General features: G+C 53.8%; 11 protein-coding genes across 11 annotated transcripts; 6 read left to right on the top strand and 5 right to left on the bottom strand.

Moving 5' to 3' along the window:
• Positions 1-172: 172 nt before the first annotated feature.
• On the top strand, positions 173-2,288 carry CLUP02_10931 (uncharacterized protein; the record flags this gene model as incomplete). Its single annotated transcript, XM_049289903.1, has 8 exons — positions 173-240; positions 297-534; positions 603-959; positions 1,042-1,203; positions 1,318-1,644; positions 1,773-1,789; positions 1,856-1,912; positions 1,979-2,288. The coding sequence occupies 8 exons, from the start codon at positions 173-175 to the stop codon at positions 2,286-2,288; spliced, it is 1,536 nt and encodes a 511-aa protein (XP_049147048.1).
• Positions 2,289-4,728: 2,440 nt separating this feature from the next.
• CLUP02_10930 (uncharacterized protein) lies at positions 4,729-5,259 on the bottom strand (the record flags this gene model as incomplete). Its single annotated transcript, XM_049289902.1, has 1 exon — positions 4,729-5,259. One exon carries the CDS (start codon positions 5,257-5,259, stop codon positions 4,729-4,731), a length of 531 nt encoding a protein of 176 aa, XP_049147047.1.
• Positions 5,260-5,483: 224 nt separating this feature from the next.
• Positions 5,484-5,852, top strand: CLUP02_10929 (uncharacterized protein; the record flags this gene model as incomplete). The annotated part of the gene is made up of 1 exon (XM_049289901.1): positions 5,484-5,852. One exon carries the CDS (start codon positions 5,484-5,486, stop codon positions 5,850-5,852), a length of 369 nt encoding a protein of 122 aa, XP_049147046.1.
• An 820-nt stretch (positions 5,853-6,672) lies between these two features.
• On the top strand, positions 6,673-9,231 carry CLUP02_10928 (uncharacterized protein; the record flags this gene model as incomplete). The annotated part of the gene is made up of 1 exon (XM_049289900.1): positions 6,673-9,231. The coding sequence occupies one exon, from the start codon at positions 6,673-6,675 to the stop codon at positions 9,229-9,231; it is 2,559 nt and encodes an 852-aa protein (XP_049147045.1).
• Positions 9,232-9,472: 241 nt separating this feature from the next.
• Positions 9,473-9,571, bottom strand: CLUP02_10927 (uncharacterized protein; the record flags this gene model as incomplete). Its single annotated transcript, XM_049289899.1, has 1 exon — positions 9,473-9,571. One exon carries the CDS (start codon positions 9,569-9,571, stop codon positions 9,473-9,475), a length of 99 nt encoding a protein of 32 aa, XP_049147044.1.
• Positions 9,572-9,844: 273 nt separating this feature from the next.
• Positions 9,845-12,081, bottom strand: CLUP02_10926 (uncharacterized protein; the record flags this gene model as incomplete). Its single annotated transcript, XM_049289898.1, has 2 exons — positions 9,845-10,345; positions 10,402-12,081. 2 exons carry the CDS (start codon positions 12,079-12,081, stop codon positions 9,845-9,847), a joined length of 2,181 nt encoding a protein of 726 aa, XP_049147043.1.
• Positions 12,082-13,907: 1,826 nt separating this feature from the next.
• On the top strand, positions 13,908-15,421 carry CLUP02_10925 (uncharacterized protein; the record flags this gene model as incomplete). Its single annotated transcript, XM_049289897.1, has 7 exons — positions 13,908-14,045; positions 14,103-14,321; positions 14,482-14,621; positions 14,685-14,813; positions 14,871-14,974; positions 15,101-15,196; positions 15,282-15,421. 7 exons carry the CDS (start codon positions 13,908-13,910, stop codon positions 15,419-15,421), a joined length of 966 nt encoding a protein of 321 aa, XP_049147042.1.
• A 1,360-nt stretch (positions 15,422-16,781) lies between these two features.
• Positions 16,782-17,132, bottom strand: CLUP02_10924 (uncharacterized protein; the record flags this gene model as incomplete). Its single annotated transcript, XM_049289896.1, has 1 exon — positions 16,782-17,132. One exon carries the CDS (start codon positions 17,130-17,132, stop codon positions 16,782-16,784), a length of 351 nt encoding a protein of 116 aa, XP_049147041.1.
• Positions 17,133-18,173: 1,041 nt separating this feature from the next.
• On the top strand, positions 18,174-19,744 carry CLUP02_10923 (uncharacterized protein; the record flags this gene model as incomplete). Its single annotated transcript, XM_049289895.1, has 4 exons — positions 18,174-18,412; positions 18,498-18,789; positions 18,957-19,189; positions 19,267-19,744. 4 exons carry the CDS (start codon positions 18,174-18,176, stop codon positions 19,742-19,744), a joined length of 1,242 nt encoding a protein of 413 aa, XP_049147040.1.
• Positions 19,745-20,787: 1,043 nt separating this feature from the next.
• Positions 20,788-21,429, bottom strand: CLUP02_10922 (uncharacterized protein; the record flags this gene model as incomplete). The annotated part of the gene is made up of 1 exon (XM_049289894.1): positions 20,788-21,429. One exon carries the CDS (start codon positions 21,427-21,429, stop codon positions 20,788-20,790), a length of 642 nt encoding a protein of 213 aa, XP_049147039.1.
• Positions 21,430-25,301: 3,872 nt separating this feature from the next.
• CLUP02_10921 (uncharacterized protein) lies at positions 25,302-25,856 on the top strand (the record flags this gene model as incomplete). The annotated part of the gene is made up of 1 exon (XM_049289893.1): positions 25,302-25,856. The coding sequence occupies one exon, from the start codon at positions 25,302-25,304 to the stop codon at positions 25,854-25,856; it is 555 nt and encodes a 184-aa protein (XP_049147038.1).
• Positions 25,857-26,376: the final 520 nt, after the last annotated feature.

Raw genomic sequence — 26,376 nt, 5'->3', positions numbered from 1 at the left:
ATGTGATAAAAACGGGAAAAAGAACAAGGTCCAATTTGGAGATCAGGAAAAGGTTCGAGCAGTAGAGATCAAATGATCTATAGGACTGTAACGGGAGGAATAGAGGGATAGGATGTGGAAAAGTAAAGAACAGGTACGATAAGAACAGTCGAAGCGGGCGGTTGAGGGTTTTATGTTTTCCTCTGTCTGTCGTCCGGCAAGGAAGGCAGGCGCGGGCGCTGGTGGGAGAGACAGATTTGAGTGAGAAAGAGGCAGTCCAGTTCGCTCGATGCTCTATTTTTTGCTGGTGCTGCCAGCAATCTGCAAGGTACCGTCGAGATACCTCAGATGTTTCGCAGACGACCGGCCCTGTTGGCGAGGAAAGCTCATGTACAACCGGTACAGAACCGTAACTTGTGGCTCTTGTCTAGGTCTCTCGAGGTCTCTCGAGGGTCCCTCTTTGGTCCTTCAGCCCAAGATAAGGCCTGCCAGTGCCTGCCCATGACGGCGGCAGGGGTATGGCTGGTTCTGGCTTCTGGTATCGATTGCGGTGGGGTGAGAGGGGTGGGCTGGTGGGGTGTGGCCCCGGAAACATGTGCCCTCCCATTCGTCCGCCAGCCCAGAGTTTGGGGGACCACAGATACATGCCAATTCTGATTCGGTTCCCAGCGTCCCACGACGACAATGTCCAGGTACTTTGCCCGAACCCAGGACACCCTCTTCACCCACACATTTCCCGCCCTTTAACCTGCCTTTCTGTGCTGCACCACCACTCCCGTCTGCCACTATCAGACGTCTCTCAAGTATCCCTACTGCCTGGCTACGGCCCCGCGGTCCTCTACCACCGGCATCAAGTCTCCGTGGGAAACGGAAATGCGACGGGCGGACCTTTCACCTCTAGAGGTATCGTCAACTTCCTCTTCTCCGTAAATGGCCCCTGGGAAACTCCTCTTCCGCTTCCACTTGGGTGGTTTTGTTCTGTCAACCCTAGTCTCCAAGACTGATAAGTATGAAAATCACTGATCAAAATGTGTGACGATGACTTCGGCGTGCGCCCAGTAGCCCGTTGACGAGCCACTCAGAGGCCGCCCGGCACCGCCCTTGCGGCAGTATCTGCGACTAGCTGCTGCAGCTGCGACCACCGACCCAACAATGACCACCTCGAGAAATCGCTACTTTGTATCCAGGTTTCCTACAGGCTACAGACAACAAGAAAAATTGCAGGTATACCGAGTAATAAACGGGTGCGGCAAACCGGACTGTAAAGACCCAGCCAGAGATAGAGCAAGGTATCGTCACTGGCGATTCAAGGACCAAGCAGGTACCTCTCACCCACAGGAGCCACCGTGCCACAACGCGGGGCACGTACCGATACATGTCATTTACGAGGCCCACGTCCGTCGGTCCGCTGTCCGCTGTTTCTATCCTTGGATCTTTGGGGTGCTCGTGTGCACTGTCGCCCGCCGCCGTGCCCATCGCCTTCGCCCTCGCCGCCGCTGTCGGGTCGCTGGCGCCGCTCCTCTTATCCTTGAGGCACAGTCTTACAGAGTACCTACACTATTGTCGCTGTCAGTGTATGTAGCGCTGCTCACGGTGGCTGTGGCTGTGGCATCCGCCTTTCGGAGACAGGCCGGAAGCCCAAGGAGAGATATTCCAGGTCTTAGAGTAGGTCCCGTTCCAGACCGCTTTCGATAAAAGGGTCCTGGAACTCTGATGCCCAAAAACGGCCGCTGATGAGTAGGCGGCCAGTCGATTTTTCGTAACGCCGCGTTTCGTCTGAACCTCGCTTCCAGAACGGAAAGGAGACTGCGTTGAATTCCAATAAACTCTCGTCGTCGTAAATCCCGCGGGCCTACCTAACTAGAGCGCCTCCTAGAACCGGTGCGGGCTCCGCGAATGGCTTGCTGGGCGGTTCTGAATACCCCGAGGTAAAGTAGCGTCGCTTGCAACTTGGTTGCTCGGGTTCCACGCCGACGATCGCATGGCCATATTGCGACAGCGTGCATATTCCTGGCGCGGAATTTCCTTGGGATGGCACTGAACTCTTCCGGTCAGCTTTGGGGGGTGTCGTCAGGTACCTCAACTTTCCAAAATCTCGTCAGCTTGACGACCTTTCCCTCGAGTCGACTTTCCCAGTTTCCCCGCCAAAGGACCCTAGGTCCCAGGATGACGATACACCGCGCACCAGCCACTCAGAGTCTCACACCCTCACCGGCCCCAGGATCGTAACGTCCTTTCCATCGCACAAATCTCTTCAGGTTACGCCGGCGCAACTTGTCGCGGCACGGCGACGCGCGCACTTGCGCTAATTCCCCTATCATCATCAATCTCCAATCCTTGCCATGGCTATGCTTGCCCGCGGCGCAGGAAAGACACCCATCCTCGAGGAGTTGCTTCCTTCGTCCTGTCGTTGGCATAGCTTCCGCCTACGTCGTGCAGATGGTTGTCTCATGAAAATTTTGCCCGCCTCCCGGTAGCAATATCTTGACGGCCCTCAACGTTGATTGTCTTGGTCTTTGTGCGTCTCCTTGTACGAGTCTGTAACCCCTTGGTGGGGGTATATCCCGGCGACCCTTATTCATTCTCCAAGGTATCTGTACCTCTGTGTCATCGTGACTCCCAAGTTGGACTGGTCCCAGATAAAGCCATCACATATCCCACCACAAGGCTATCGAGCCTGTCGACCCATAATGCGGCGGCGAGGGGCAAAAGGTGGGGTGTGTTATTGCTCTGGACCAGATGCGCTCCAAAGGTCTAAGTACCTTGTTATTAAAGAAAGTTAATTCTTTCTAAGTTATAAATATAAGAATATAGTTTTAATAAAATAGTATAGTACCTATTTAATACTTAAATTAAGATATTTTTTTAAGTTTATTATAAGAGAAAAATAATTATATTACTAATTACTTATTATCGAAGTTCGTAATATTATAGTTTTAATTATAATAGCTTTATTTATAATAAATAAAAAGTTTAATTATAAATCTTTTAAAAACCTCTTTTTAAGGGTTATAATAGCCTCCAAGTTAAGTTAAAATACTTATTAAAATATTAATAACTAAACTAACCCTATAATAACGGCCTTAATAAAGAAATTAAGAAATAAATTAAAAAATAATATTAAAATCCTTATTAATATTAAGTATAATTTATAAAATATAATAACGTAGTTATAAAATATTAGTAATATATCTTATATTAAAAAGACTATTATTAATACTAATAAGATAAATAGGGCCGTATTAATATAATACTTTAGCTTTTTTTTATAACTTAAGGACCATAGCTTTAAATAATATTAAAAATTTATTAAAAAGCTCTTTTAAATACTCCGGTATATTTATTATTATTTCTATAATAATAAGACTCTTAATACTTATATACGAATATAAGTTACTTATTTTTAAATAGTAATATTAGCTTATTAATAAGCTATTAAAATTATAATTCTAATAATCCCTTAATAAGGGAGAGGGTAAAATAAAAGAAAAGATAGGTAAGAAAAGGGTTAAGGTTAAATAGTGCGGAATTCGAGGGCAGGGTAGCGTCTATATGTACTACGGCAATCCTCTAGTAATATAAAACGATGGAGTTAAACAGTGCGCTCTAAAGGTCAGATCTGTGGTCAGTGCGATGGCTTCTTGTCGGTATCCTGTGAGCGACGGTGCGTTTACAACCAGGCCCGAGTCATTTGGGGGGAGTTCGGGGGAACCCCCATATCGCAACTTCTCTCCGACAGCGGGATGGTCATCTTGCTGAGCCCAAACCTTCGGAATCACTAGTCGACTTGTCCATCCGGCCAATATTCGATGGTGTTTTCGTCAGCGAACCCCCAAGGAACCCCCAAGCTTTTGCTCCACGAATCGACCATGTCGAAGCTATCTTCGGAGGGATACCCAATCCACATGGCCTGCCGTGACCCGTCCCTGCAAGACCTGAGTGAATATCTGGCTGATATGCAGCCCAAACGTCTTGGACACTGCAGGATGCACAAAGCTGGAGTGGACCGCGAGAAGAAGGCTGGATTCTCTGCTTCTTCCTTGTCCATGGCCCCTCCCGTAAGACGTAGCTGGAGGAACGGCATGCTGTCCATTCGTCGCATGTTCAGTCGGTCTCCAGTCGGCCATATCACACACATTCTTCTTCTGATTATGATACGGCGTATCAGAGTCGGGCTCCCCCGCAATTTTTGCTCTCGGCAGGGTATTCGTAGGACTGCGGTACCTCCGTCCCATCACCGGATACACGATTACCCCTCAACATATCCATATGGATAGTCCGTCCCAACATCTCACTCGTCCACCACGGTTGATTCAGGCTGTATGCTGAATGTATTCTGGGAAACCATTGCCGCTCCTAGACAAACTTCAGGTAAAACTTTGATGATTCCATTATGGAACTTGATCTCCAGATGTGACCTGCAGGAGACCTCCATCTCGGGCGTCTCCAAAGCATCAAGTGTGGGACGCTAGTGGGGGATGGTGCATTTTGCATTGCTGGCTTATCGTTGGGCGCTGATTGGTCGGAGCGCAAGTGCAGAATAATTGAATTCTCTCAGGAGCCGTGTCGGTTCCAAGGTCTCCTTAAAGACTGGCATTAATCTCTCGAGAAGCTCCTCAGCTATCGTAGTGCCCTAGGCTGCTAAGCACCTTTCCCTCTCTTGCCATTCGCGACTCCAGTTGACGGGCAACGATGTGTAACTTCACGGGGTGTCGTTGACCTCGGTGAAGTGTGTGGCAGCTGACAAGCTTACTCGGTGGAGAGCCGCGGCGGTGACATAGGGACGCTGCGAACATGAGGTGCAGTCAGAGGTACCCCGTCCACGGCGGACAATTGCTGTTTGGGTCCCAACCCAAGGGCTAGTGCCGCAATGTTGGATTCTGGAAAATGTGGATGGAGCAGCCATGTTGGGTTTGGGCGCCGGCCCGGCGGGGATGGGGAAGGAGTGTGGATGAATCGGTTGTGTGGTGTTCCTCTCGTTAATTGACCAGGACTCTGCAGAATCGGCTCGTCTACCAGGTCGCCGAGACCGGGCAAGGAGGAGCAGCGGCAACGGCCGGCAAAGGAGGCACGGCAGCACCACCACGGCCCAAGACTTTTGCGGTCGGCTGCTCCGACGACATTCGATGTCCGCATCCCACACCGGCAGTCCATGGACCAGACCCATCTCGACCGACCGCCTGCGAAGTCCAACCCTCTCTCTTTTTCAACCACGATCTCGCTGGTTTTCGTCGTCGACTTTTTCCCTTCAATCGCATGCGAAAAGCCGTCATTTCCCATCGTCCGAACTCTACGAACAACGAGAATTCGCCGGTCTCGTCGCTGAGTGGTCGGCGTTGACACACAGTAATTCTCTCATTGGTCGGCTGCCACCCGCCACGATCGGGACTTGGCTGAACACTGCCGGGGCACCTGGGCGAGGCATGTCAGGGCCCCCGATCGAGAGTCTCACGAGGTCAAAAATGACGTCTTTGGCATGGTCGATTAGGGGAAGCCGACCCAGAATGGCGGCGATACCATCATGGGTTCCGGTGCGATGTCTTTCAGGAGATCTTGGAGACTGCAAGAGGCAGCCAGGAAAGCAGGGCCGGGAGACAAAGACCACTTCCGTGACGTCGGCCACGACAAGTGTCGGGCTGGGCCTGAACCTCAATTTCGACTACGACGTGGGGAACCGGAATCGGGAACCGGGAGTGTCTTTCTCACAAGCCAGTCGGTTCTTCTGGGACCAGTTGCGTATTCCTCAGGGAGAGTACGGAGTGCGTCTCGGTACTGGCAAGCGCCACATGGAGAGGCCGAGGACGTGTGTGCATGGCGACGCGACACGAGCCCACAGCAGGGCGCAGTCGACACTGTTGCCAGAGCCGGGTTGAGTCAGACTCGTGTTCGGCCGACGGCGGTCAGTGGTTATTTTCGGAGTATCGTTCCGGGCCAAGCGGTGGGAGATAAGACGGGAGGGCGTTCTGGAACTTGCATGGAGGATATCCACGATCCAAGGGACCAAGTGGAGGGTGGAAGATGACTTTGATGTGTCACAGCGCGCCCGCAATGTGCGGCGTGCCTGAAAGCGCAGGGCAAGGCGAGGCGCCGCATCCAACGAGACTGCTTGAGCCTTGGCTGCCCAGACCCAACAATGGAAAGCACCGAGTGGGTGTGCCCTTCCTTCCCGTCTGCTTTCTTAAATTCTTCCGCCTGCAGGATGGGGTGGGAAAGAGTGGATTTGCGCCAGTGCACAGATGGTAGGAATCACTGCATTCGTACTGTACCAGAAAATAGGGGTCGTTTTGTGTTCGTTGAGGCGGCAACTGCAACAGCAATCGCGACTTCCTGTCTTTGGTTTGCTCGCTGTTGCCCTTTTTGCTTCTTTGAATGCAGGAGCATTTTCTGCTTTTTTGCAGGCAGGAGCAACAAACGCAAATCACATGATATGGGTATACCTAGGTACAATCGGCTTAGGGAAGAGCAATACAGAATATTTCAATTTAGGAAATCGCGCTTGCCTGCTAGAGCTACCTTAGGTTTGTCCGAGGATGATTTTGAACAGACTAAGATACCTTGATTGAAAGAACGGAGGGCTGCACCAAACAGCTTTGCTTCATGCTGTGATTTCTGGCTTCATTTGCCTGCTATACGAATCAACTCTTCATCCCTCACTGACGCCAGCAACCCATCTTCTCCCGCCGTGCTCATACCATGAACTGGACCGAGGGAGCTTTGGCTCGACATTCTCGAGGCAAGGGCTGGAAACCGGAGATCGCTAAACAAAAACAGTACTTCGCAAAAGCTCGCTCGGGGCTTCACGGTCCTCCCAAGCCCGGCCTCGACTCTATTTCCTTTTTCTCTCATCAGGCCAATTCTTCGACATATCCTACGAAGCGCCTCTCTACAGTTCCATCACAAAATTCGCCGCACTTCCAACAGCACCAGCAACACCGGCACAGCCAGCACCGCCAATATGACCAGAAGAACCAGCACAATGTTCCTCAGGATCACCGTCTGTTGATGTCGCCAGGGCAGCATGTGCGGAAGGAACCTCTAGTCGCAGTAGACCACGGCATTCTACAAGAGCCCCGCTCACAGCATGCTACCAAGAAACGAAAGCTTCCTGACTATGAACCTGAGCTCTTGGATGCGAAGAGACACCGTTTGCTACAAAAAGGCGACTGGGCTGGGATCAATGTCCAAAAGTCGCTACCTCTGCATTTCTCGGGAGCTAGCAGCTCAAAAGGACGCCAGATCTGGGGCTTTCGCAACAAGCATCCTGAGGGTCAATCTGGCTTCTTCTGGGAGCAGAACGGAAATGGAAGGAGACCACTACAAGGCAAAGCTACAAGCTACATTAGCACGCAAGGCGGAGACAAAGACGTCCGGATCAGAATCGGCAGTGAGGATATTCGATACAGCGGAGGAAGTCAGATCACGGCAAAAAGCTCTCAGAATCGTCTTCCCAGAACTGCGACCCAGTCGAAAAGCTTACGACAGTCGGAATACTTTGTCCAAACCTCGTCTCAATTCTCTGCGCAGGATTATGGTCCTCCAGGATTGCGAGGCCAGAGAGCTTTGCCAGTGTCCGAAACAATATCTTCGACACAGCGAAAGCATGGACAGAGTGCTGCGTGCCGCGGAAATCCTCCGCGCGCCTCGATGTCGCTCAAAGCATATAGGTACCCAACCCGACTTGAGCGTTTGCCAAAGGAACCGAGCCGACTTGAGCGTTTACAAAAGGAAGGTCGGTCATTACTTGTTGAATCATCTCCATCCAGGGTACATCATCCTGTGCCTCGACGACTGAGCCAGCTTGTAATGCTTGAGAGATCAGGGAAACCAGCGTCCGAAATGTTTGGGAGCACCATTGGTCAGGTCGGTCGCAACCCAGTGCAAGAAGTTGCGCCATCGGAATGCAGTGAGAACCAGCGATGGCAAAAGATGATCGAGTCTCATGAAGATCAAACAAAAAGCCCATTCGAGAAAGATTCTAGTGCAAGTCGCAAGATCGTCAAGATCAGTCCCGGAGTCAGCAACATCCTCATTTCAAGCAGCTCGGTGGTCCATGATTCGAGATTCGACCACCCCCCGATGAGCACATTTACGGACTTTTCTTTGGATGACAGGGCGCAGGACAGTATGGAAACTGGCCAGTACAAGCGCTTTGGCACCTCTATCAAGAATGATGGCCAACCAAGAGCCACTGCAGAGAAGATGCGATCCTCATCACCTCTGCTGCCGATCATATCATCCACTCTATCAGCTGGTCGACCGAGAGGTGACCTTTACAACGATAAAGAGGGACTTTCCGAAGACACATCCCTCGCGCATGCAGAATCCTGCTCAGACGATGGCCACTATGCGCAGCCTCGACAGCTACCGCCCATGTTTGAGTCGGATAGCGAGGATAAACCAACTCTGAACAAGCGAGAACCAAGTGAGCAAAACTTGAGGCCTACCGATGAAGAAAATGAGGAAGTCGAAACCTCAATTTTCCTTCCTCAGACACTAGATACAGATGCCGGAAATGCTATATCGGTGCCAGGCTCAGATAAAGTAGACATGGATACAGAGTGGATGAGCTTCATATTCGGCGAAGACGTCGAAAAAGATGAAGACATTGCTTTCAAAGAGTCGCTCAAGGAAGCTGCACGAGACTTACGGCCATCGAGCAGCTCCGCTGGCGACTACTACCAACCTTCTGTGGTTCCCATCTCGGCCTTTGCCTCCAAAGAACTTGCACCACACAAGATGCTTCAACACCAACATAAGGGCGCTCTGAATCCGGCATCGCTGGGATCTTCTCTAAAGGCTGGCCAGACAGACATGGCTATCCGTGGAGATCTCGTAGACTGTGAATTAGAGCATAGCCAATATCAAACCACTGACACAAACATCGCAGGCTCCTTTATAGCAGAAGATTCGGACTCAATCATACCCCAATCCGGAACAGAGTCTCTGACATCTGAAGTTGCTCTCACGCAGATAACGGACTCTATGTCAATGATTGCACAACCATCCAACTCTGACTTGAGCGAAAACGTGGGGCAAAGGTTTGCCAAGCCAAAAACCTTTGTCGGGAGACTAGCCTGCTCATCAAGCCGAGACCCTAGACCAGTTTTGCCCCTGAGCGTGAATGAAGTTTCCAAGAAAAGGGGTAGGCCCAAGGGCAGATCGAGAAAGAAGAAGGCCGAGGATGGACGTGCCAATATCCGAGGGCTACCTGATTATGACGGGGATCCAATTGAAGGCGGATCAGATGAGTAGTGCAGCACGATTACTCGCATTTTGGAGGAAATATGGCCATCTGCATTCGCATCACACCGCATGGAAGAATTTTGGAACGGGAGTGTTGTGGCATCCTTTTGACATTCGTGGGATATCGACCGTTATTGGGACCTGGCCCCTATCTACTCTAGAAACGGACAGAAACAATGTACAATGCAAGAAGAAGAAGAAAAGACACAAAAACCCAAGGAAGAATGATGCTCCAATCCATGAACCCTTTTCACCCAAAATCGTCCAAACAATCTTTGCGTTTCCGTTTGCTCCGGCCAGAACCCAGCACAGCTGTCTGCCAAGAGGCAATCGATCTCATCTGTATCATGTGCAGAACGAACCCTTTTTTGCCATTCCCATTTTTTGTTGATTTTTTTCTCAATGTCATCTTTTTTTGTTGGTTTGACTTGATATCCCATGATGTCGTTTTTCAGAGTTTGAGAGGAAATCAGAGATGAGGAAGAAAATGTGTAGCAGGGTTAATCATACTCGACAAGCGGCTAGCGTTCCTGCCAGGCTTCATCTTTCTGTTCAACCGCCACAGCTATTCCCTTCCTCGTCTTCTTCTTCTCACTCAAACTTACTACCACCCGCGTTCTGTTTACCAGAAGCCAAAGGCGTGGCCGTGGCGGCGGGGGTGGTAGACGGCGTCGCGCTTGCCCTCCTCGGCGCGCTTGACGGCAGCCGGGGTGGACGTGGGCACGACCGAGACGGTCTGGGTCAGGACGGAGGTGACGGGAGCGGTGGGGCACGCGCTGACGGTGACGGTGACGGGCGCGGCTGAGGGGCAGCTTCCGCCGCTCTCGCCGCCGACGCTGCCTCCGTTGCCGCCGCTTCCACCGTTACCGCCGCCGCCGTTGTTGCTTCCGCCGTTGCCGCCGCTGCCTCCGTTGCCACCGGTGTTACCGCCCGCACCGGCGCTGGGGAGAGCCGAGGCGATGGTGGTGCCGGAGGCGGAGCTCTGGGCTGCGTCGCTGATTGTGACGACGCCGGTGAGGGAGCCGACTGTGACTGTGACGACGCGGGGAGGGGCGGGGGCGGAGGTTGGGGCGGGAGGCTGGGCGGTCACGTAGACTGTTGTCACGCGGGGCGGGGTGGTGCCCTCGGCGGGGTGGTGCCCTCGGCGGGGATGGTGGATGTCAGGGCGGAGGTGACGACCTCAGTCTGGGCCGGGGGTGAGCCGGAGCCCGAGGGGCCTGCGGTGGGCTGGATTGTGACGGTGACAAGGGAGATGACGGGGGAGCCGGAGGGAGGGGCGAGGGTCATTGTAATGACGGAGGTCTTGGGCTCGTTGGGGCGGGGGGGCTCAGCTGGGCGGGAGATGGATGCGGAAGCGGAGGCCGAGGCCGCGGGGACGGTGGCGGTCACGTAGACTGTGCTGATGATGGCGGAGCCGCCGGCGCTCTGGGGAGGAAGCGTGGTCTCAATGGCAGAAGTGACGACCTCGCCGCCCTGTCCGGAGGCACCGGGCTCGTTGGAGGGAGCGGGAGGCTGGGCAGTGACGTAAATTGTCGAGACGATGGGCTGACCTCCCTCGGACTGGGCGGGGAGAGTGGTGATGACGGCGGAGGAAGCCACGGCATCGACGGAGCTGACTGCGGTACCGGAAGCAGCAGGGGCATCGCCACCACCGGTTCTAGTGATGTAGATGGTCGAGACGATGGGTGCGCCGCCCTCGGACTTGGGAGGGAGGGTCGACACGACGGCAGAGGTCTGGACGGAGCCGCTGGCAATTGCGTCGACGGAGCTGACAGCCGTGCCGGAAGCAACAGGAACACCGGCAGTCTTGGTGATGTAGATGGTGGAAACGACGGGGGCGCCGCCCTCGGACTGGGGAGGAAGGGTGGAAACGACTGCGGAGGTCTCGACGGAGCCGGCTTGCTCGGAGGCACCGCCGGTGACAGAAGGCTCAGAACCGGGCTGGCGGGTGATGGTGATCACGGAGACGATGGGGGAGCCGGAGGGCGAGTCGGGGTTGGCCGGGAGAGTGGTGGTCAAGACCTGGGTCTCAGGGGCGGCGGGCGTCTGAGAAGGAGGAGCAGCAGGGGTAGCGGGGACGGTGACGAAGCTGACGCCTCCGGATCCGATGGTGGCGCCAGAGTCAGGGGGCAGAGTGGTGGTGGCAATGACGGAGCCGCCGTTCTCGAGCGTGGCAGAGGGCAGGCTGCTTCCTCCAGAGACTGGGCCGCTCGGAAGGATGACGGTCTGGGTGACAGTCACGGGCACGGAGACGGTGACGGTGGCGGTCTTTGCGGCGTTCTGGCAGTTGACAAGCTGGGTCTGGCACTGAGAGATGGCAAAGTTCTGTCCGGCGATACTCTGGCACTGGGTGAACTGCATACCACAGGCGGCGCTGCAGGCGGACTGGAACTGGCCAAACTGCTGGCCGCCGACGACGAAGCCGCCCTGCTCACCCTGCTGAACGGCGGGAGGGGCGCCACCGAGGGCGGAGATGAACTGGAAGAAGGTGACCTGGGAGATGATGATGATCTGGGGCTGCTGGATGACGGCAGGGGCGGAAGCGGTAACGGTGCGCTCGGTGGTGATGACCTCGGTGACGGTGGCATTGTTCTCGAGGGTAGAGGTGACGGTTGCTACCTCGGTGAGGGTCGTGACCTGAGGGGTGGCAACGGGGATCGAGGTGTTGAGGAAGATGCCCGTCGGACCACCCGTACCGGGGGCGGCGCCGGCAGCGCCAGTTCCCGTCGAGGGAGGGGGCGGGATGCTGATGCTCGACAAGATCGGGGAGGGTGCGACCTGGCGCTTGGGGTGCTGGTGATGGCGCGCGAGACCGAGCTCAGCCAGGAGGCAGACGAGAGCGGCTGACTTGAGCAACATGTTGTCTGCTGAAAAGATCGTGAAGCCAGCGGATTGCTAAAGTGTTTGCAAGTTGGATGGAGTTCGTGTTTGGTTTCGTTTGGATCGTTGGTGATGAAGGAATGGACTGAAGCAAGGCCCTTCAAGGGAGCTGGGCGACTAGCACCGAGAAGAGAATGACAGGATGCTGTTGGAAAAGAAGGAAGCGAAAAGAAAGAAACTGGCAAATGAATCACCAAAGAATGCAGAGCGATGAGGCTGGAGAGAAACAAGAATTCCGTTCCAGAGACGGGAAACGAGGCCTTCTTTAAACGTTCTTTCTTGCCTCTTGCCTCCCGCCTTCGACCTTCCAAAAGACCATGTTAGTCCAGATGGATGCTTGCTCCTCCTTCCCGGGGGCCAGGGTTGCTCTCGAGCTGCCAAAGATCGGGTTATCCAGTCCGGATACCTCACCTCACCTACGCCTCCTGAACCAGACTGGAGCTAGCCTGGCGGTAGTACGGCTTCGCCATCGCTTTGGGTTAGACATCGTGAGACGTTCGGTCGAAGAGCGGGTTGTCTGCGGGGCTAGGGTAGGGGGATGAGCTTAACCGTCGTCTGGTGTTTACGATTCCAAGAGAGGGGCAGGCCCGCGGCGTGGAGGGGAGTGGAGGACGGCTCTTGGCCGGGGGGTGCGAATGGAGTATTTGCCCGCGGAGTATTTACCCTGTGGAGGATCACCACCATGCTTGGACAGCCTGGGAGAAGTATCTTGTAGGTGGACGGGGCTGGGCGGCGGTGGACGTTTGCTAAGAAGCGATGTGAAAGGCCGTGATGCCATACCGGGATGACGGGGGATAGCGAGTGGGATAGCCGGGGGTTAGGCGTCGACGTCTGTGGGCTCTGGACGGAGGTGATGTGCATAATAGGATGATTCGGCCGAAGGTTACAGCCTATATCACACCTTAATACTATTAAGGCGTGCGCGTCTTCTGTGCAGAAGCGTTGGTGAAAGAGCGGAGCTCAATAACTAAGTTTATGGGAACATGAGAAGATGAGGAGATGTTATTCAAGAATGCAACGGTATGTGTAGATCCAAATCTTCGTCACTTGATGATGTCGTACCGTTCTTGATGATGTGCGTAATGTCCAGGAGCAAGAATGATCTCCCGTTAGTCATCTCGTGATCTACAAGTGCCCGTTTATGTCCTGCCGTCTTTCGTTTTTCTCCGAGCCGTGTCTGTTCGGCCCACTCAAAACGACAACATTTCGAATTTCTAAACATCCAAACAAGGAAGGAAACCCCAGCGTTGAGTGATGGAAACAGTGGGCAGAGCAAAGGAGATGGGAAGTCGGGTTCAGGGAGTGGTTCCAGAGCGCAAAAACTTCTTCTCGCTCAGGGGTGTTATCCGTAAGGGGGATGGGGAGGAGGAATAGAAGCAGGCAATATCGAATTCTGCTCGCCGTCCGATGTTCTGATCCAATAGCATCAAGCTTGAAAAGAAGAATCGCTCGCTTGATCGGTCCAGGGAACCAGCTTGGTGAAAGGAGATGTTGGATGGAGGCTCAGGGGCAAGTTGGTGGAGGAAGTTGAGGTTCACTTTGAGTGCCCAGAAGAAGGGGGACGTTGGATGGGATGGAGTTGGAAGCGGCGCTAGGAAGGGCCGGGGGTAGAATCGGGGCAATCGGGAGGAACGGGGGCCGGGGGAGGAAGGGATGGCAGCGATAGCGCATGATTTTCACGGGGGGTCGAGGATCAATCGGACCTGGCCGCCGTGCTCATCGGAGAATTACAGCCAATCGGGAGTGGCATTAGTACAGTTCTGCTTATATAATGTTGCGGCTGCGTCCCACTTGGCCGTTTGAAGATGCCAGCGCCTTTCTCCAGTGGCATCCACGCCAACTTCATCCCAAACACGGTGAAGGCCCCTGACCTGGTTGTTCCTGTTTCAGCTGATTTTCCAAAGGGGAAAGACTCAGCCTCGTCCCAACTCCCCTTTCTTTGTGTACTAAGGTACTGCAGTACGGAGTATATCCAACGGGTACCTGATTTTGATCCGTAGAATGTGGCTTCTCATGTTGTCCCTGACCAGATGTTCCCAGTGATTCCAATTCCAGGGCTTCTGGACTCTGCGGATTCTCCACCCTCCCAATCAACTTTCATAGTGTTTCCACCCTCCATCAACTTCACCCCTACCATACCTGCAGGCTTCACCCCTCGCACACTTAGTACCAGACGACTATTGATCCTCATTGTTTTCACGAAAAAGACCCCAGATCACGTGCACCTGGTCTCTCCTGATTGTTTGACCGCACGCCTCTTTCCCTTCCTCTTCCCTCATGAACGACACCCACTCACACCCGATTCTTCCATCTGATGTCATGTCGTCCAACGCCCCGGACCTGGCACCCCTGCTCTGGTTTCACGAAGGCTAATTACAGGAGGCTTCTTTCGTGCAGACTTGGGACGACTGTGGATCACTCTCTTCCTCTCGACTTACAGCCTTCCATCTCCCCCTTCTCGATCCATCGCCTGTCAAACTTTGGCCCGATGACATAACGACAACCACAGAACGGGGAGCGTTGGGAACTTCCCTCGCATGTGCCGACAGATGAATAGCAGAGCAGAGTCGCATCTGTTATAGCTCTCAGACCCATCCTCCCCCCGGCCAGTCAACTCACGACAGCCTTCGGAGATTCTTCACTGCAACCTTTAATGCATCACCACTACCGTGGTTCGTCCGCCCGCCGGCCCTCGCTCACTCGCATATTTTGTGCTGATCACCATGGTCCGCTCGTCGATCCCGCGCACACGTCAAACCATGAATAAGGCCTGGCTTGTGCGACCCATGCGGGAGATCACTGGCTGGTCCCCCTCCTCCTCCTCCGCCGCCGCATCCTTCTCTCGGTCTCGGTGGTCTTTCCCCTCCATCTGGTCCCCTGGCTACCCTTACAACACTCTTGATTGTTTAAAATTGCAGAGGGGCCACACACGTCTTTGGATGAGACCGTTCTTGTAGCATCATCCTAGATTGAGCAACCAGTTCACTCTGCGGTATAGACTCGTCTCGGCCTCCGCGATATTTCGACTACGAATCTGACTTCTTGGCCTCTGTCTCTAGCAGTCTAGCTCGGCGGATCGATGATGACTCGCCGTGTTCGCTCTAATGCAACTCTGACGGTGAACGGCTACCCTTGGCGAGCGGGCCATTGTGGATGTTCACTCTCTCTTTCTTGGCTAGTCAAGGTCTTCGCGAACAGGGTTTTCGTCTGTCAGGCTGTCACTAGAGTCATTGAATCTACTAGATGCCCCGAGGACATCCCGCCAGACCTGATCAAAACGGATCCTGCCTCGCAGGGCGCGCAGCGGGAACGGCACTAGATCGAGCATCATCAAGGGAAGAGGCTGTCACTTGTGCTCAGGATGAACCCACGGCGAGCCCTCTGACAAGCTATGCTTCATCCAGGCCTGGTAGTCCCAGCGAGAGACAGCAAGAGATCTAGGATGCGAGAGACACTAGCTCAGCCATCATGAGGATGGAAACGCCGCCTCCAGAATGTCTTCGGTCGCCCGCTCCCTCCGGAGCGGCGGAGGCGGGTGGTAACGCCCTAACCCGATCCCCCCATCCTGCAACCGCCACCGTCAGATATAGCAACACAAGAATGCGTCTAGACCATGAAACCGACCTTCTGGTCAGGGCCATCAGCCCTGTGTACGCCACCGCACCCTGAATCAGGGATGCTGCCTCCCGTTCGCAGATCATCTGCGAGACTAAGGAGCCTGAGCCTGCCGTCAAAAGTCCGGCATGAATGTGAGAGCCGGGGTGGTGCTGCTGCGCCCTCTGATGATCGAGTCTGGAACCTCCGCACCTGTTTTCTTGGTGAGGTGTTTTTTTCTTTTGGAAGAAGCACAGCCAACCGGCATTGCATCATCGATTTCGGGTTGTTTGCACACCCCCTCGAGACATTTGATGTGCCGTCTTGAGGCTTAGATCGTGGCTCTGCTAGTGTTGAGCATTCCGTCAAGATTCTGAGCAGGTTCGACTGGACTTGGCAATAGCATGTTATGGGAAATGCTGAAACCTGGTGAATGCTCAAAATACAGTAGCCGGCCGAACTAGCCGCTGACTACTACAGATAGACTCGCTGTCAACAGGTCTACTGCTGAAGCCTGCTGTCAAAGAGAACCTCTCACCAAACAGCTGTGCTCACTAACCAAAGTTTCTAAACTGGGACATTTCGAGACTTAACATTCTCTCACCTTTGATCCATGTGTTGTTAGATCCATCACCACACCCGGCAGTCAATTGATGATACTTGTTAAGATGTCAACCCAAACTTGGTGACAAAGTAGGAATTGGGGTTATCAGTTGAACCAACATATGAATCTGCCTTGTACATCTTGGAGCAATATCCATGCACTCCAAGCACTCGCAGTATCTCAAGTGACTGCACCACACACTGACCAATATAAATCCTCACGTGTTTTTCAATGAAGGACCAAAACAAGTAAGGATGAGACAATGGGGACTTTCGAGTAGCAGCATAAGGATTGGACCACAGGGCCAAAAGTTTGAATACGCCGCGAACGTATTACCAGCCAAACTCACCAAAACCCAGCACAGACGTGTTATCGACATCGACCTGATGAATGATTCCGAAAACAAGTATAAAGGCCGGGTTTGTCGTTCGATATTCAAGATGCTAACCCCCGACGTGAATATGTTCTACCGCTTTAACGCTCAGTAATTGACTGCGGTGCTTGCAGTATCTGACCTGTGAGATGGTGCAGCCAGATTGTCTCCGCCATCTCTAACACTCGTAGAATACTTGGGGGGAGTGAGAAAAGCACTGCTCAGAGGATTTTCGGCGCGCGTAAAGCTGCCAGGCGGTCGCGATCGGAGTCGTCTTCCGTGTCGGTTCTCTATGAATTGCGGTCGCGAGTGGAGACATATCACCGGCCCGGTGCATGCGCTCGGGCCGGAGCTCCGCGAAAGCTCGGAGCCAGAACCGGGCCGGGTAATTGTGACAAAAGGAGTCGAAATAAAGTTAACCCCAGAAAGAGGACACAGGTGACAGGACGGAAACTTCATTGAGATTAATGGCTACCTAAGCCCATCTCACAAACTGGTCCTCTCGGAATATCGGGAATATTAGCTAAAAGAATTTGAAGGGGTGATCATCGCCGAAGACGGGCTCGGTAGTCGAGCGCTCGGTGTGGGGTATCGGCTTCCGGATTTCGGGCGATGCCCCGCCGTCAAGTGGGTGGGCAGCACGCAACCTACGCGTCAGACGTTTCCAAAGGGCACAGTATGCGCTTCGACCAGTGCTGAAGCTTCCTTGTGATCAGAGCCACAGAGCGCTCGAGCTAATGCGACCGTCGACGGCGTCATGGATAGTGCGAACTGTGAAGTCCGCATGTGCTTCGTTCCAGCTTGGGCGACACTTGTACATTCAGCTGTGAATTGTACGGCGATGGTAGTCAATCGATGGTTTGCGGCTTTCATTTCGAGCATAAGTTTTGTGAATCTAAATAGGCTTGGAGCCGTAGTCGTCGTTGTGCGCTTTGGTGACGAAAGTGGAAGCGTGGCTCAGGGGTCCTTCCATCCGAGGTCCTGTGCCTTACTGTGCTGATCTCATCTGGCCCAGACCTTCCCAGCTGGGCCAATGTCTGTGACCCTCCCATTCCCCATCCCAATCCTCAACCCCCCACCCCTGGCAGTGTCCAACATCATCCTTCCATCACCTGCCGTTTCGGTGCCATCTCTTTGACATCGTCAACTTGCGATGGAACCGAGAACCGACGTTCTTATTGTTTAGTTTTCATTCCATTCACTAATCTTGATCTGTTCCTGCTTGCTTGCACCGTCTTCTCCATTCTGTATCCACAAGATCTACCAAGATCTACCTTGCGTCATCCATCCTCTGGCCCCCCCGGTCAGGAACGAAGCCAAAGCTGCGGCATCGGGGGATTCTCCAACCCCACCCCGCCCATCCATCACCACAGCTCAGCTCGGCTCGGGTCTCAGGAACCGAGTCAAGATCGGCGGCGACGCAAGCTTGAGCTTTTTTGCTTGACTGTCGAATTCAACCATATAGGTCCCTTGCCCGCCTGCGCGACGGCCCTGCCCACCATGGTCGTCTTTGTTGATCTAGACGACGAGGATATGGAGCCCCTTCACGTTCTCGAGGCACGCCGCTTGGCAAGTGCCGCCGCTGTCGCGACTGATGCATTGGATTCAAGCAGTCGCGAGCTCGAGCACATGCTTGAGAAGCCGGCGATTGCCCTGGCCCCGTTGGTGACACCAGCTCCCGTACCAGAGCCAACACCGACATTTCAGAGTGCTGCTACTGAGGCTTTTGGCTGCTATCCGTAAGCTCCGTTTACTCTCCCCCCGTATCACGCGCATGTGGCAGGTGAAACATCATGACTGACACCGTATCCTCCTTTCCCGCAGCATCGTCATGTCAATAGCTGAACACATCGATCTCAACACCCTCGACAGTCTCGCCCGCACCTCGCGCCAGGTCCGCCAGGGTCTGCTGCAATACCGCTCCATTCTCCTCTCTTCGACGCTGCACTGCTCCAACGAGGCCGTCCCCGTTGACCCAGAGTCCACGTTCCGCTTTCGTGCGAGGGCCGGCAACTGGTATTACATGGAAGATGGCCGGAACTACAACGGCAAGAGCGGCAGCTGTGCCCGAGACCTGGTGACGGAGTGTCGAAGGTGCAAGACCGTCGTGTGCAGGGTATGCCGTCCTATGCCTTGCCATATGCTCTTGGCCCCATCTCACCAAGGAGCGATTCCTTTACAGACGTGAAAGGGTGGGAAGGGGTACCAAGAGCATATGAGGCAATGGCCCGGGGAGGATAGAGAGCTTGCCAAGTAAAGTTGATTGCTGACACTTGTAAACAGAACTGCGCCATCAAGCCGCCAGCCTCCAACGCTCTCCGTGAGCGTCATCGTAGGTTGTGCCAGTGTTGTACCAAGGCCCCCATCGCAACTTTCGTCAATCACGCGCTAGAGCCAGAAATACCTCTGCTCGATGATGCCGTGAGACGAGAGATTTGCCGATGCGACGTCGACGGCGTCTGGCTGTGTCAGCCCTGTGGGCGGAGCATGCGCGGGGCCGATCACGACTACCAGCGGTATGAGACCCCTTCCTTTCTCACTATGCTGAAGATTTACAAGACCTGTTCTTGCTAACGTTCACTTTCCGCTACAGTATCTGGAAATGGAGGGCTCATTATGGAGAAGTCCTTGGCGGCCTGGGAACGGGCATCGGCGAGGGCGACCGCGGCGTCATCTGCGGCCGCGAGACCGCTTGCGCCGGCGCCAAGGAACGCGAAAATGAGACCGACTGTGATGCCGAGGACGCGGCCGTCACCGGCGCGAACCTGTGGACGGCCACAGACCAGGTACACCTCGATACTGTGCGATATGAGCGCACGCCGAGTCCCCAGCTCGGCCCCGGGTACGAGAGGCACGAGATTGAGGGGATCGGAGGCGTGGTGAAAACCAAACTAGTCCGCATGGTGAGAGTCGGTGCGTGTGTGCCCGAGTGGGACGACGAGAAGAGCCATCACAACATCCTCGGAAGAGAGGTGAAGGGCATCAGGCGGAGTTGGTGTGGCTGGTGCTACAGAGTCATCCCCGGTGAGGCTGATTTGAACAAGGCGGGCGTTACGATGCGTCAGCTTTGAGGGCTGGCCTTTTTTCGGGATATTTGCTTTATAATGATTTGATGACACACTCTTAATTCGTGATAAGGTAGTAAGGGGTTACCATCGGGGAATCTGCCTCGACGCAGGAATGGATTTGATCTTGTACTGAAGACGGCAAGCTGGCCCAAGGCGAGCAAAGAATAGCTGCTGGGTTAAAGATGGATAGAAAAAGTCTGATAGTGCCAATTACCGCCACATTCCACCTGAATATACAAGAAACACCTACACAGGAACCCCATCAAGGTTCAGTCGAGTTCATTCCTGTCACCAGCAACATCAGGCGCCCCTCTAGGCCGGGGGCTCAGGACAAGCTGGCTGGGTGGTGGAGTGGTTTACGGTCAACAATCAATTCATACGCCTACCAGCCTTACTCGACGACAGGCTGAGCGAGCACCCGAGTTCGAATCTTAGCGTGCGCACCAGGAAATGTAGCCATACCGGTGGTGAACTCTTTTTTTAGGTCTCACGTCAACTGGAGTCTGTGTGTGGTTTATTGTGAGCCAAAGTGCAACAACCAGCCAGGTGAGAGAGAGAAAGAGATGAGCCATACAAAGTTTAAAGACGTCTAGCATCCAGTGATTCATGCCGTGTGATAGCGAAAGTTGGTAGAAGAATTATACACGAGTTTCTATGGCCCCTTATCTTTTACTCTCTCTTTCATTGTACAGATTGGTTGGGAGTTTTTTTCGGTCTCCGCGTATCGTGACCCGCCTCTATCCTACATTTCTCCCAGCCGATTTTGTGACACTCCCCTAATGGTTTGATGGTACAGAGAATAAATGTGCCATACGTCTCGCCCCTCCTTGGGCCGCCTTCCCCCCTTTTCATCCCTTGGTGATACAGAGAACCCCGGCTTTCCCACGCAGAGGCTTCGGAACAGCAGGTCTTCCCCCCAATGCTTCTCATCTCATCGCCAGAAGTACAATAACAGACTCATGCGTCCCAAGTTGCCGAGTGGTCCAGTCTTGCTCCTTTTCCGAGTAGGTTTTTCTTTTCTTTTTCCGGTTTTGCGTCCGTCTTCTTTACAGCTCACCCCGGAAGAGCATCTCCTTTCTGCGCGAGCGGTCCTCGCGGGCCTTTGCGCGGATACCACCCCAGCGACTCTTGACGGCCTCGAGCTTCTGCGCGAGCTTCTGCGTGTGCTCCCGCGGGGCGGGCGTGCAGATGGTGATGAAGGTCTCGGAGCAGTCGAACTTGCGCGCGAGGGCCGAGACGGACCAGAAGTCCGGGTCTTGGGCGCGGAGCTTGCGGATCTCGGCGACGTCGTCCTTGGAGAGGTGGTAGCGCGGGTTGGCGCCGCGGGAGGGGACGTTGAGGGCCGGGGGGAGGGGTGTTGTTGACTTTGCGGAGGAGGAAGATTGTGATGGGGAGGCGGAGGCGAAGAGGGCGGAGAGGTTTGCGCGGCGGCGGGGGTCGGAGGCCGGGAGGAACTTGAAGGGGGTGTGGTAGACGGAGGGGGCGGCGGAGGGCGGGTTGTAGATGATTGTGTCGCCGGCGGCTGGGGTCGAGGGGAGGAAGTCGGGGTGGGGAGGGATGTTGAGGGCGCGCTTTGTGCGGGAGAAGGTCTTGTGGCCTCTTCGGGGGACGGTGGTGGTGGTGGTTGCTTGTTGGCGGAGGAGAGATGCCAGCGTGGCGGCTGGTCTTGTCAATGTCCTGGCCTCCATTGTCGGTCGTAGGTTGTGATGATGAAGCTTGGGAAGAGTTCCGTGTTTCGTAGTCGTGGTCTCTCTCGTTCACTTTTTTTCGAGGACGTCGGTTAGGAGCTTGAGATGGCCAATTGAATGGTTTTCTTGAGAGAGTGTGTGACAGCACGGCCAGCGTCGCTTCGGCGCGAGTCTCGGACGGGTCGACTGCGGCGCTAGGGGGGGAGGCTTTGATGAGTTGGTCGCGTGCTACGGGGAAGCTCTTTCGCGATGCTGTATGGGACACCCTGAGGCGATGATCTGAAGTTTTTCGAACAGCCGATTGGAAATTTGGCTTAGGTAATGAAGCGTGTGGAGCGAGCTGTCCCAAAAGGGATGCTCAATTGATTAGGTAAGTAAGCCGCTGTTGCCTTGTGTTCCCCAGTCACGCCTCAGGCATTCCGTCCAAGTCGGCACCCGTTCTTATCGATAGCATCACATGACATATCACGCGCGAGACATTCAACGGAGAATGGACAGTTGGAGACACCAAGGAAAACGGGCTGGTCCGAGAAAGTGGAACTGATTGGATCAAGGCTTACTTGGCTTTCTCTTGCCAGCACAGCGTCGCCGGTGACGTCTGCGAAGCTTCCGGGGGGCGCCCCTTTACCTTCCGCGTTACCTCCCCCGATCCTCGCTGTCGGTTGCTCCAGTGAAAGGCGAAAGAGAGAGAAGGAAGGTTAAACGCAAACAAAACAAGAATGACAACTTTGTGGTTTCGGGGAAAGCATCTCACAACCGCGGCGCGGCAACGGTGTTGCTCCCGTCGGCTTTTACCATAGTTTCCTTGTGCCCTTGAGAGCATCTGATGCGCCAAGGGAGTTGGTTACGTGGAGTAGTGTTTTTCCCAAGAAATACCAAGAGAAAGAAGGCATCATTACAATGCGTTATTTTCCGCAATAGCACGTGTAGACATGTTTCCCATCAGAAGCTGTTGGAAAGATTCTACTGTCATTCTACGCATTGGTGTTGTTTATGCAGAATTGTCAGTGACGTGCTTTCCATGGGGCCTGGTTTTTCCAGGGACCAAGTGGAAAGCGAGGCGGGAAGCCCGATTTACGCAGGGATTCGTGCCTTGCCGGCGCAAGAGGGTCTACAGAGTATACAGAGTATAGGCAGTACAGAAGGCAAAGAGGGGTCCTTGTTGCTGAGTAGTGAGCGGTAAGTGAGAATGAGGCGGCAGAAGAGGAGTCCTTCCACGGGGCGGTTTTTCTTATTGTTGTCTTTTGACATCCTCTCTACTTTTATCACGACCGCTCTTTGGAAGATCTTTTTCTTTCTGAGGGAATATGCCGCGGGCGCCTACGGCTGACCCAGTGATGGGATCGGTGACGGGGCACCCTGCGAGCTTAATGCTTCTGTCTAAACCCCTCAGATGTGATGGAGATCACTGATGCAGAGTCCGTGGGGGAAAAAACATGTCAAAGAAGAAAGAAGGCCGGGACCGAGGCTGACGAGGTGGGAGGGTGGAGAGAGTGTTGGATGGGGGATCAGTCTGAAGCCAAAAACAGGGAACGAGAAGAACTTTTTCAATGTTGGCAGAAGCCAGAACCAAGAACGCCAGAACCTAGGTGTCTTCTGACTCCTCTCTGTTGCATGCTTCCCGAGTCCCGACTTTTTCGTCTGAACAGGGAAGAGGGGCGATCCTCGTCGTTTCTTCGGCCATGTTCCACCAGCTATCAAACAAACCCTCTTCAAGGATGTAGAGTGGTCAGCGTTTTCGGATACAAGAGCAAAGTGCCAGAGACACAAGAGAGAGCGAGAGACAAGGGTGCTAGGGGTTCGGTGGTCGGTGAGTAGCTTTACTTCAGACGGGGGGAATCTCCGAGAGGTTCATGGGCTGTGACGCTGGGAACACTTAAGAGAAATACGCGAGTCAACTGACTATGCTATAACAAACTCAGGGATGGAGCTACTATTCCGCAGTCACCGACTTGTCGTACACGATAATGCGGACTGGGGATTGACTGATGATGGGGATCATAACTGGGGTTCAACTCAGTGAACAACGCCCCGAGAGAAACCGAGACCAAAAAAAGTTGTCGTTGAGGGGTCTAAGACATCAAATCTCTGGCCACTACTGCGTGCTGCATTGTGAAAAGAGAAGGGGTCCAGGGTCGAGACTAGGCTGAGCTGTCCCTACGGTTACCGAAAGTTGACTAAAGGGAGAAGGGAAGACTTGGCGATGCGTCCGAATCGGGTAACTTGGAAGACGACAAGAAAGTCAACGGGTCGCATTCGACATTTCAGCCCATTTAGGTCAGGAGGGCACAAGGAAATGAGCTCCTGAAAGACGCGTGTGAGATTAATGGTGATATCCAGTTAGAATTTGGAAGAGCAAAAGAAAAGAAAGCTACGAGAACTTTAGTCGGGCGTCCCAAACAGATTACATATTGAATACGGACGGACGAAACACACGGACAGTCAGCCGATGTAATCCCAATTGGAACTCGAGACACGCCAGAGGAACGCCGGGCGACCGCTCACGGTCGACGGTCGTCTTCGTTTCCCCGCGTATCCATTCATGGCTATCGACGCTTGTGCGACTGACCGAGTATATGTAAAATGCGATTTTACGGCTGCCGATCGGTTCGCGCTCGCACAGTTCGCCGATGAAGGGGGAAAGGACGTTCAACGATTCTCTCCAAGGCCAACGGGGATGTGTCCGGACAGAGTTTCGACAAGTCCAGCATTATAAACCATACAAAATGCATGCCTAGTCAGATTCCCCCTGACGCCGGTTGAGGGGGCCATCGGAGGCTGCGGAAGTCAACGGGGGGACTAGCGGAGGATTTCTTTTCTTAACCTGGGCCTAAACCAAGAAAGCTTAGGGGGACACTTTGGAGAAGACGTGACGCGGTGCCTGAGCTACACTACTGCCGGTGACAAAGATGAGAGGCGAGACGAGATCGCGTCCGGTTCGCCTTTGGAGATATCGGGCTCTCTGCTAAGGCTTTTCTCCTGGGTGTCTTTGGGCTGCGATGGTTTGTCATAGTCATTCTGGATAAGCGGCACGGGAGTAACAGAGTGAGGTAAGGCACAATGCAAATACATAGTGAGGCTCGCAGTACCTCGCCTTACAAGATATAGTGGGTAGATACTTGGGAGAATACTTGGGTAGAAACCTGTGCAATCCAAGGTACTTGCTGCGAGGTATACCAAGGCAGTAGGCAGTGATGAGTGGTGACGGAAGGGAGAAGGAAGGGGGGCTAGACATGTCACCCGCAGCAACTTCCTTCGGCGCGGCATCACGTCAATGCAAAAACTCTAAACAACGTTGGGAGCTCCGGGGCTGGCGACGGGCGACGTAGACGTCGGGTACGTCGCGACGTGGGAACGTGACGGTGACACCCCTTTTTTTTTTTTTTTTTTTTTTTTTTTTTTTTTTTTTTTTCATAAGCTGCTGAGGTATTCGTACCTAAGGGACGCAGTTCTAAGTGGGCGTTGTTGACGGGTGACTGACGGGTGACCGTTCCCCTTTGATCGTTTGGTGGGAACGTTTTAGTCTCTCTTAGCTGACGGAGCAGCGTTGGGCAGGAAGCAATCAGGAACCTGCGTGAGAGCGAGGAAAGGAAAGGGAAACCAAAGTATCCCGTAACTTATTCATACTTACCTTCCTTACCTTACCTTAGGTACTCCGTAGAGTGTAGTGCATGTAAATGGACCGAAAAAAACATGATCCGCTGACTGCCGAGAAGCGACGCGAAAGCTGCTCCTGACAGGCGATAATAACTGCCCCTTCCCCATCCTCCTCTTCTCTTTCGCTCCTAGATTGACATTTCCTGACGCTTCATGTCCGAATAAATCTGTATACCCGTACCTTATTGTTGCATCTGCTGCATCCAGCACTCTTGATGCCACTTCACCAGACAGACGTCCACCGCCTTGCCCGCATCTACTGTATCAGCACCGCACCCGCAATCCGCCTCACCGGAGACCAGAAAAGCAATCCATCTTATCCACCAAATAACGGGACCAACCCGCCTACCTCATCCAACCGAACTCGTCTCTTACGGAGCATCTCCAGGTCTCCAACAACCACAAGCAAGGCACAGCAGACCAGGCCTAGGCCTCTCTTACAGATCAGCACCACAAGGCTCCTGCAGCAGGGGTCAAATCATCAGGAAACCGCCAATCCGCTTGCTCACCCTCTGGACCTGTTGCGTCACACGCTCCCGCCTTTCTCTCTCCCCCAGCTTCCTAAATCCTCGCTCGTCAATCAGGGATCGCTTCTCGAGGCCGTCTTTATCGAGCGCCAATTTTCGAACGAGACTACTGGCTGCATTTCGCGGTCTGCGTGCCTGCGGCAGAGAAGCGATTCGGTCACCCCTCTTCCTACTTGTCTCTTCGTCGCCTTCGACCAAGAGACACAGACAAAAAGTGACACAGCAAGCGGCAGACGATCTTAAAAGGGACCAAGACCAAGACCAAGACGGGCTACGAAGACAGACACCTGACTACCGTCTCGTCCAACAACGCCATCAATCCAAAAAAGACCAACGCCGTTCCGTGTAAATCATCCCATTTCTCCATCGCTCACGAGTCTCAACGGCTAGTCCGCTTCCATTCTCCAAGTTCTGCACGCAGGGGAACTGCGCACATTCTCGGCTCTTCCCCCTTGGTGTTGCGCTGCTCTACTATTGAACCGTTCTGGTATGTACATCTCGATACTATTATCCCACCCTTCGGATATCCCATGTCCACCACCCCCAAACCCATACCCAACCCCGTCCATGTACCCTCTGTACCGTTCAGGTAAAAAAAAAAGAACATCTTGGTTGTCTTGGCTGGGGTGTCTCCAGCGGCGGCGCTGTTACCTGCTGCGGACGGCGTGCGCATGTATTGCTTGCTTGCTGCTGCCGATGCGCTGCTCTTTTTTTTCTGCCTCGCCGACTGGACGCTCCTGTGACAATCAATCACCGCACTCGC

Source organism: Colletotrichum lupini, chromosome 5 (assembly GCF_023278565.1).
Source record: "Colletotrichum lupini chromosome 5, complete sequence".
Lineage (NCBI taxonomy): Eukaryota > Fungi > Ascomycota > Sordariomycetes > Glomerellales > Glomerellaceae > Colletotrichum > Colletotrichum lupini.
This window is presented reverse-complemented; position numbering and strand designations above follow the sequence as displayed.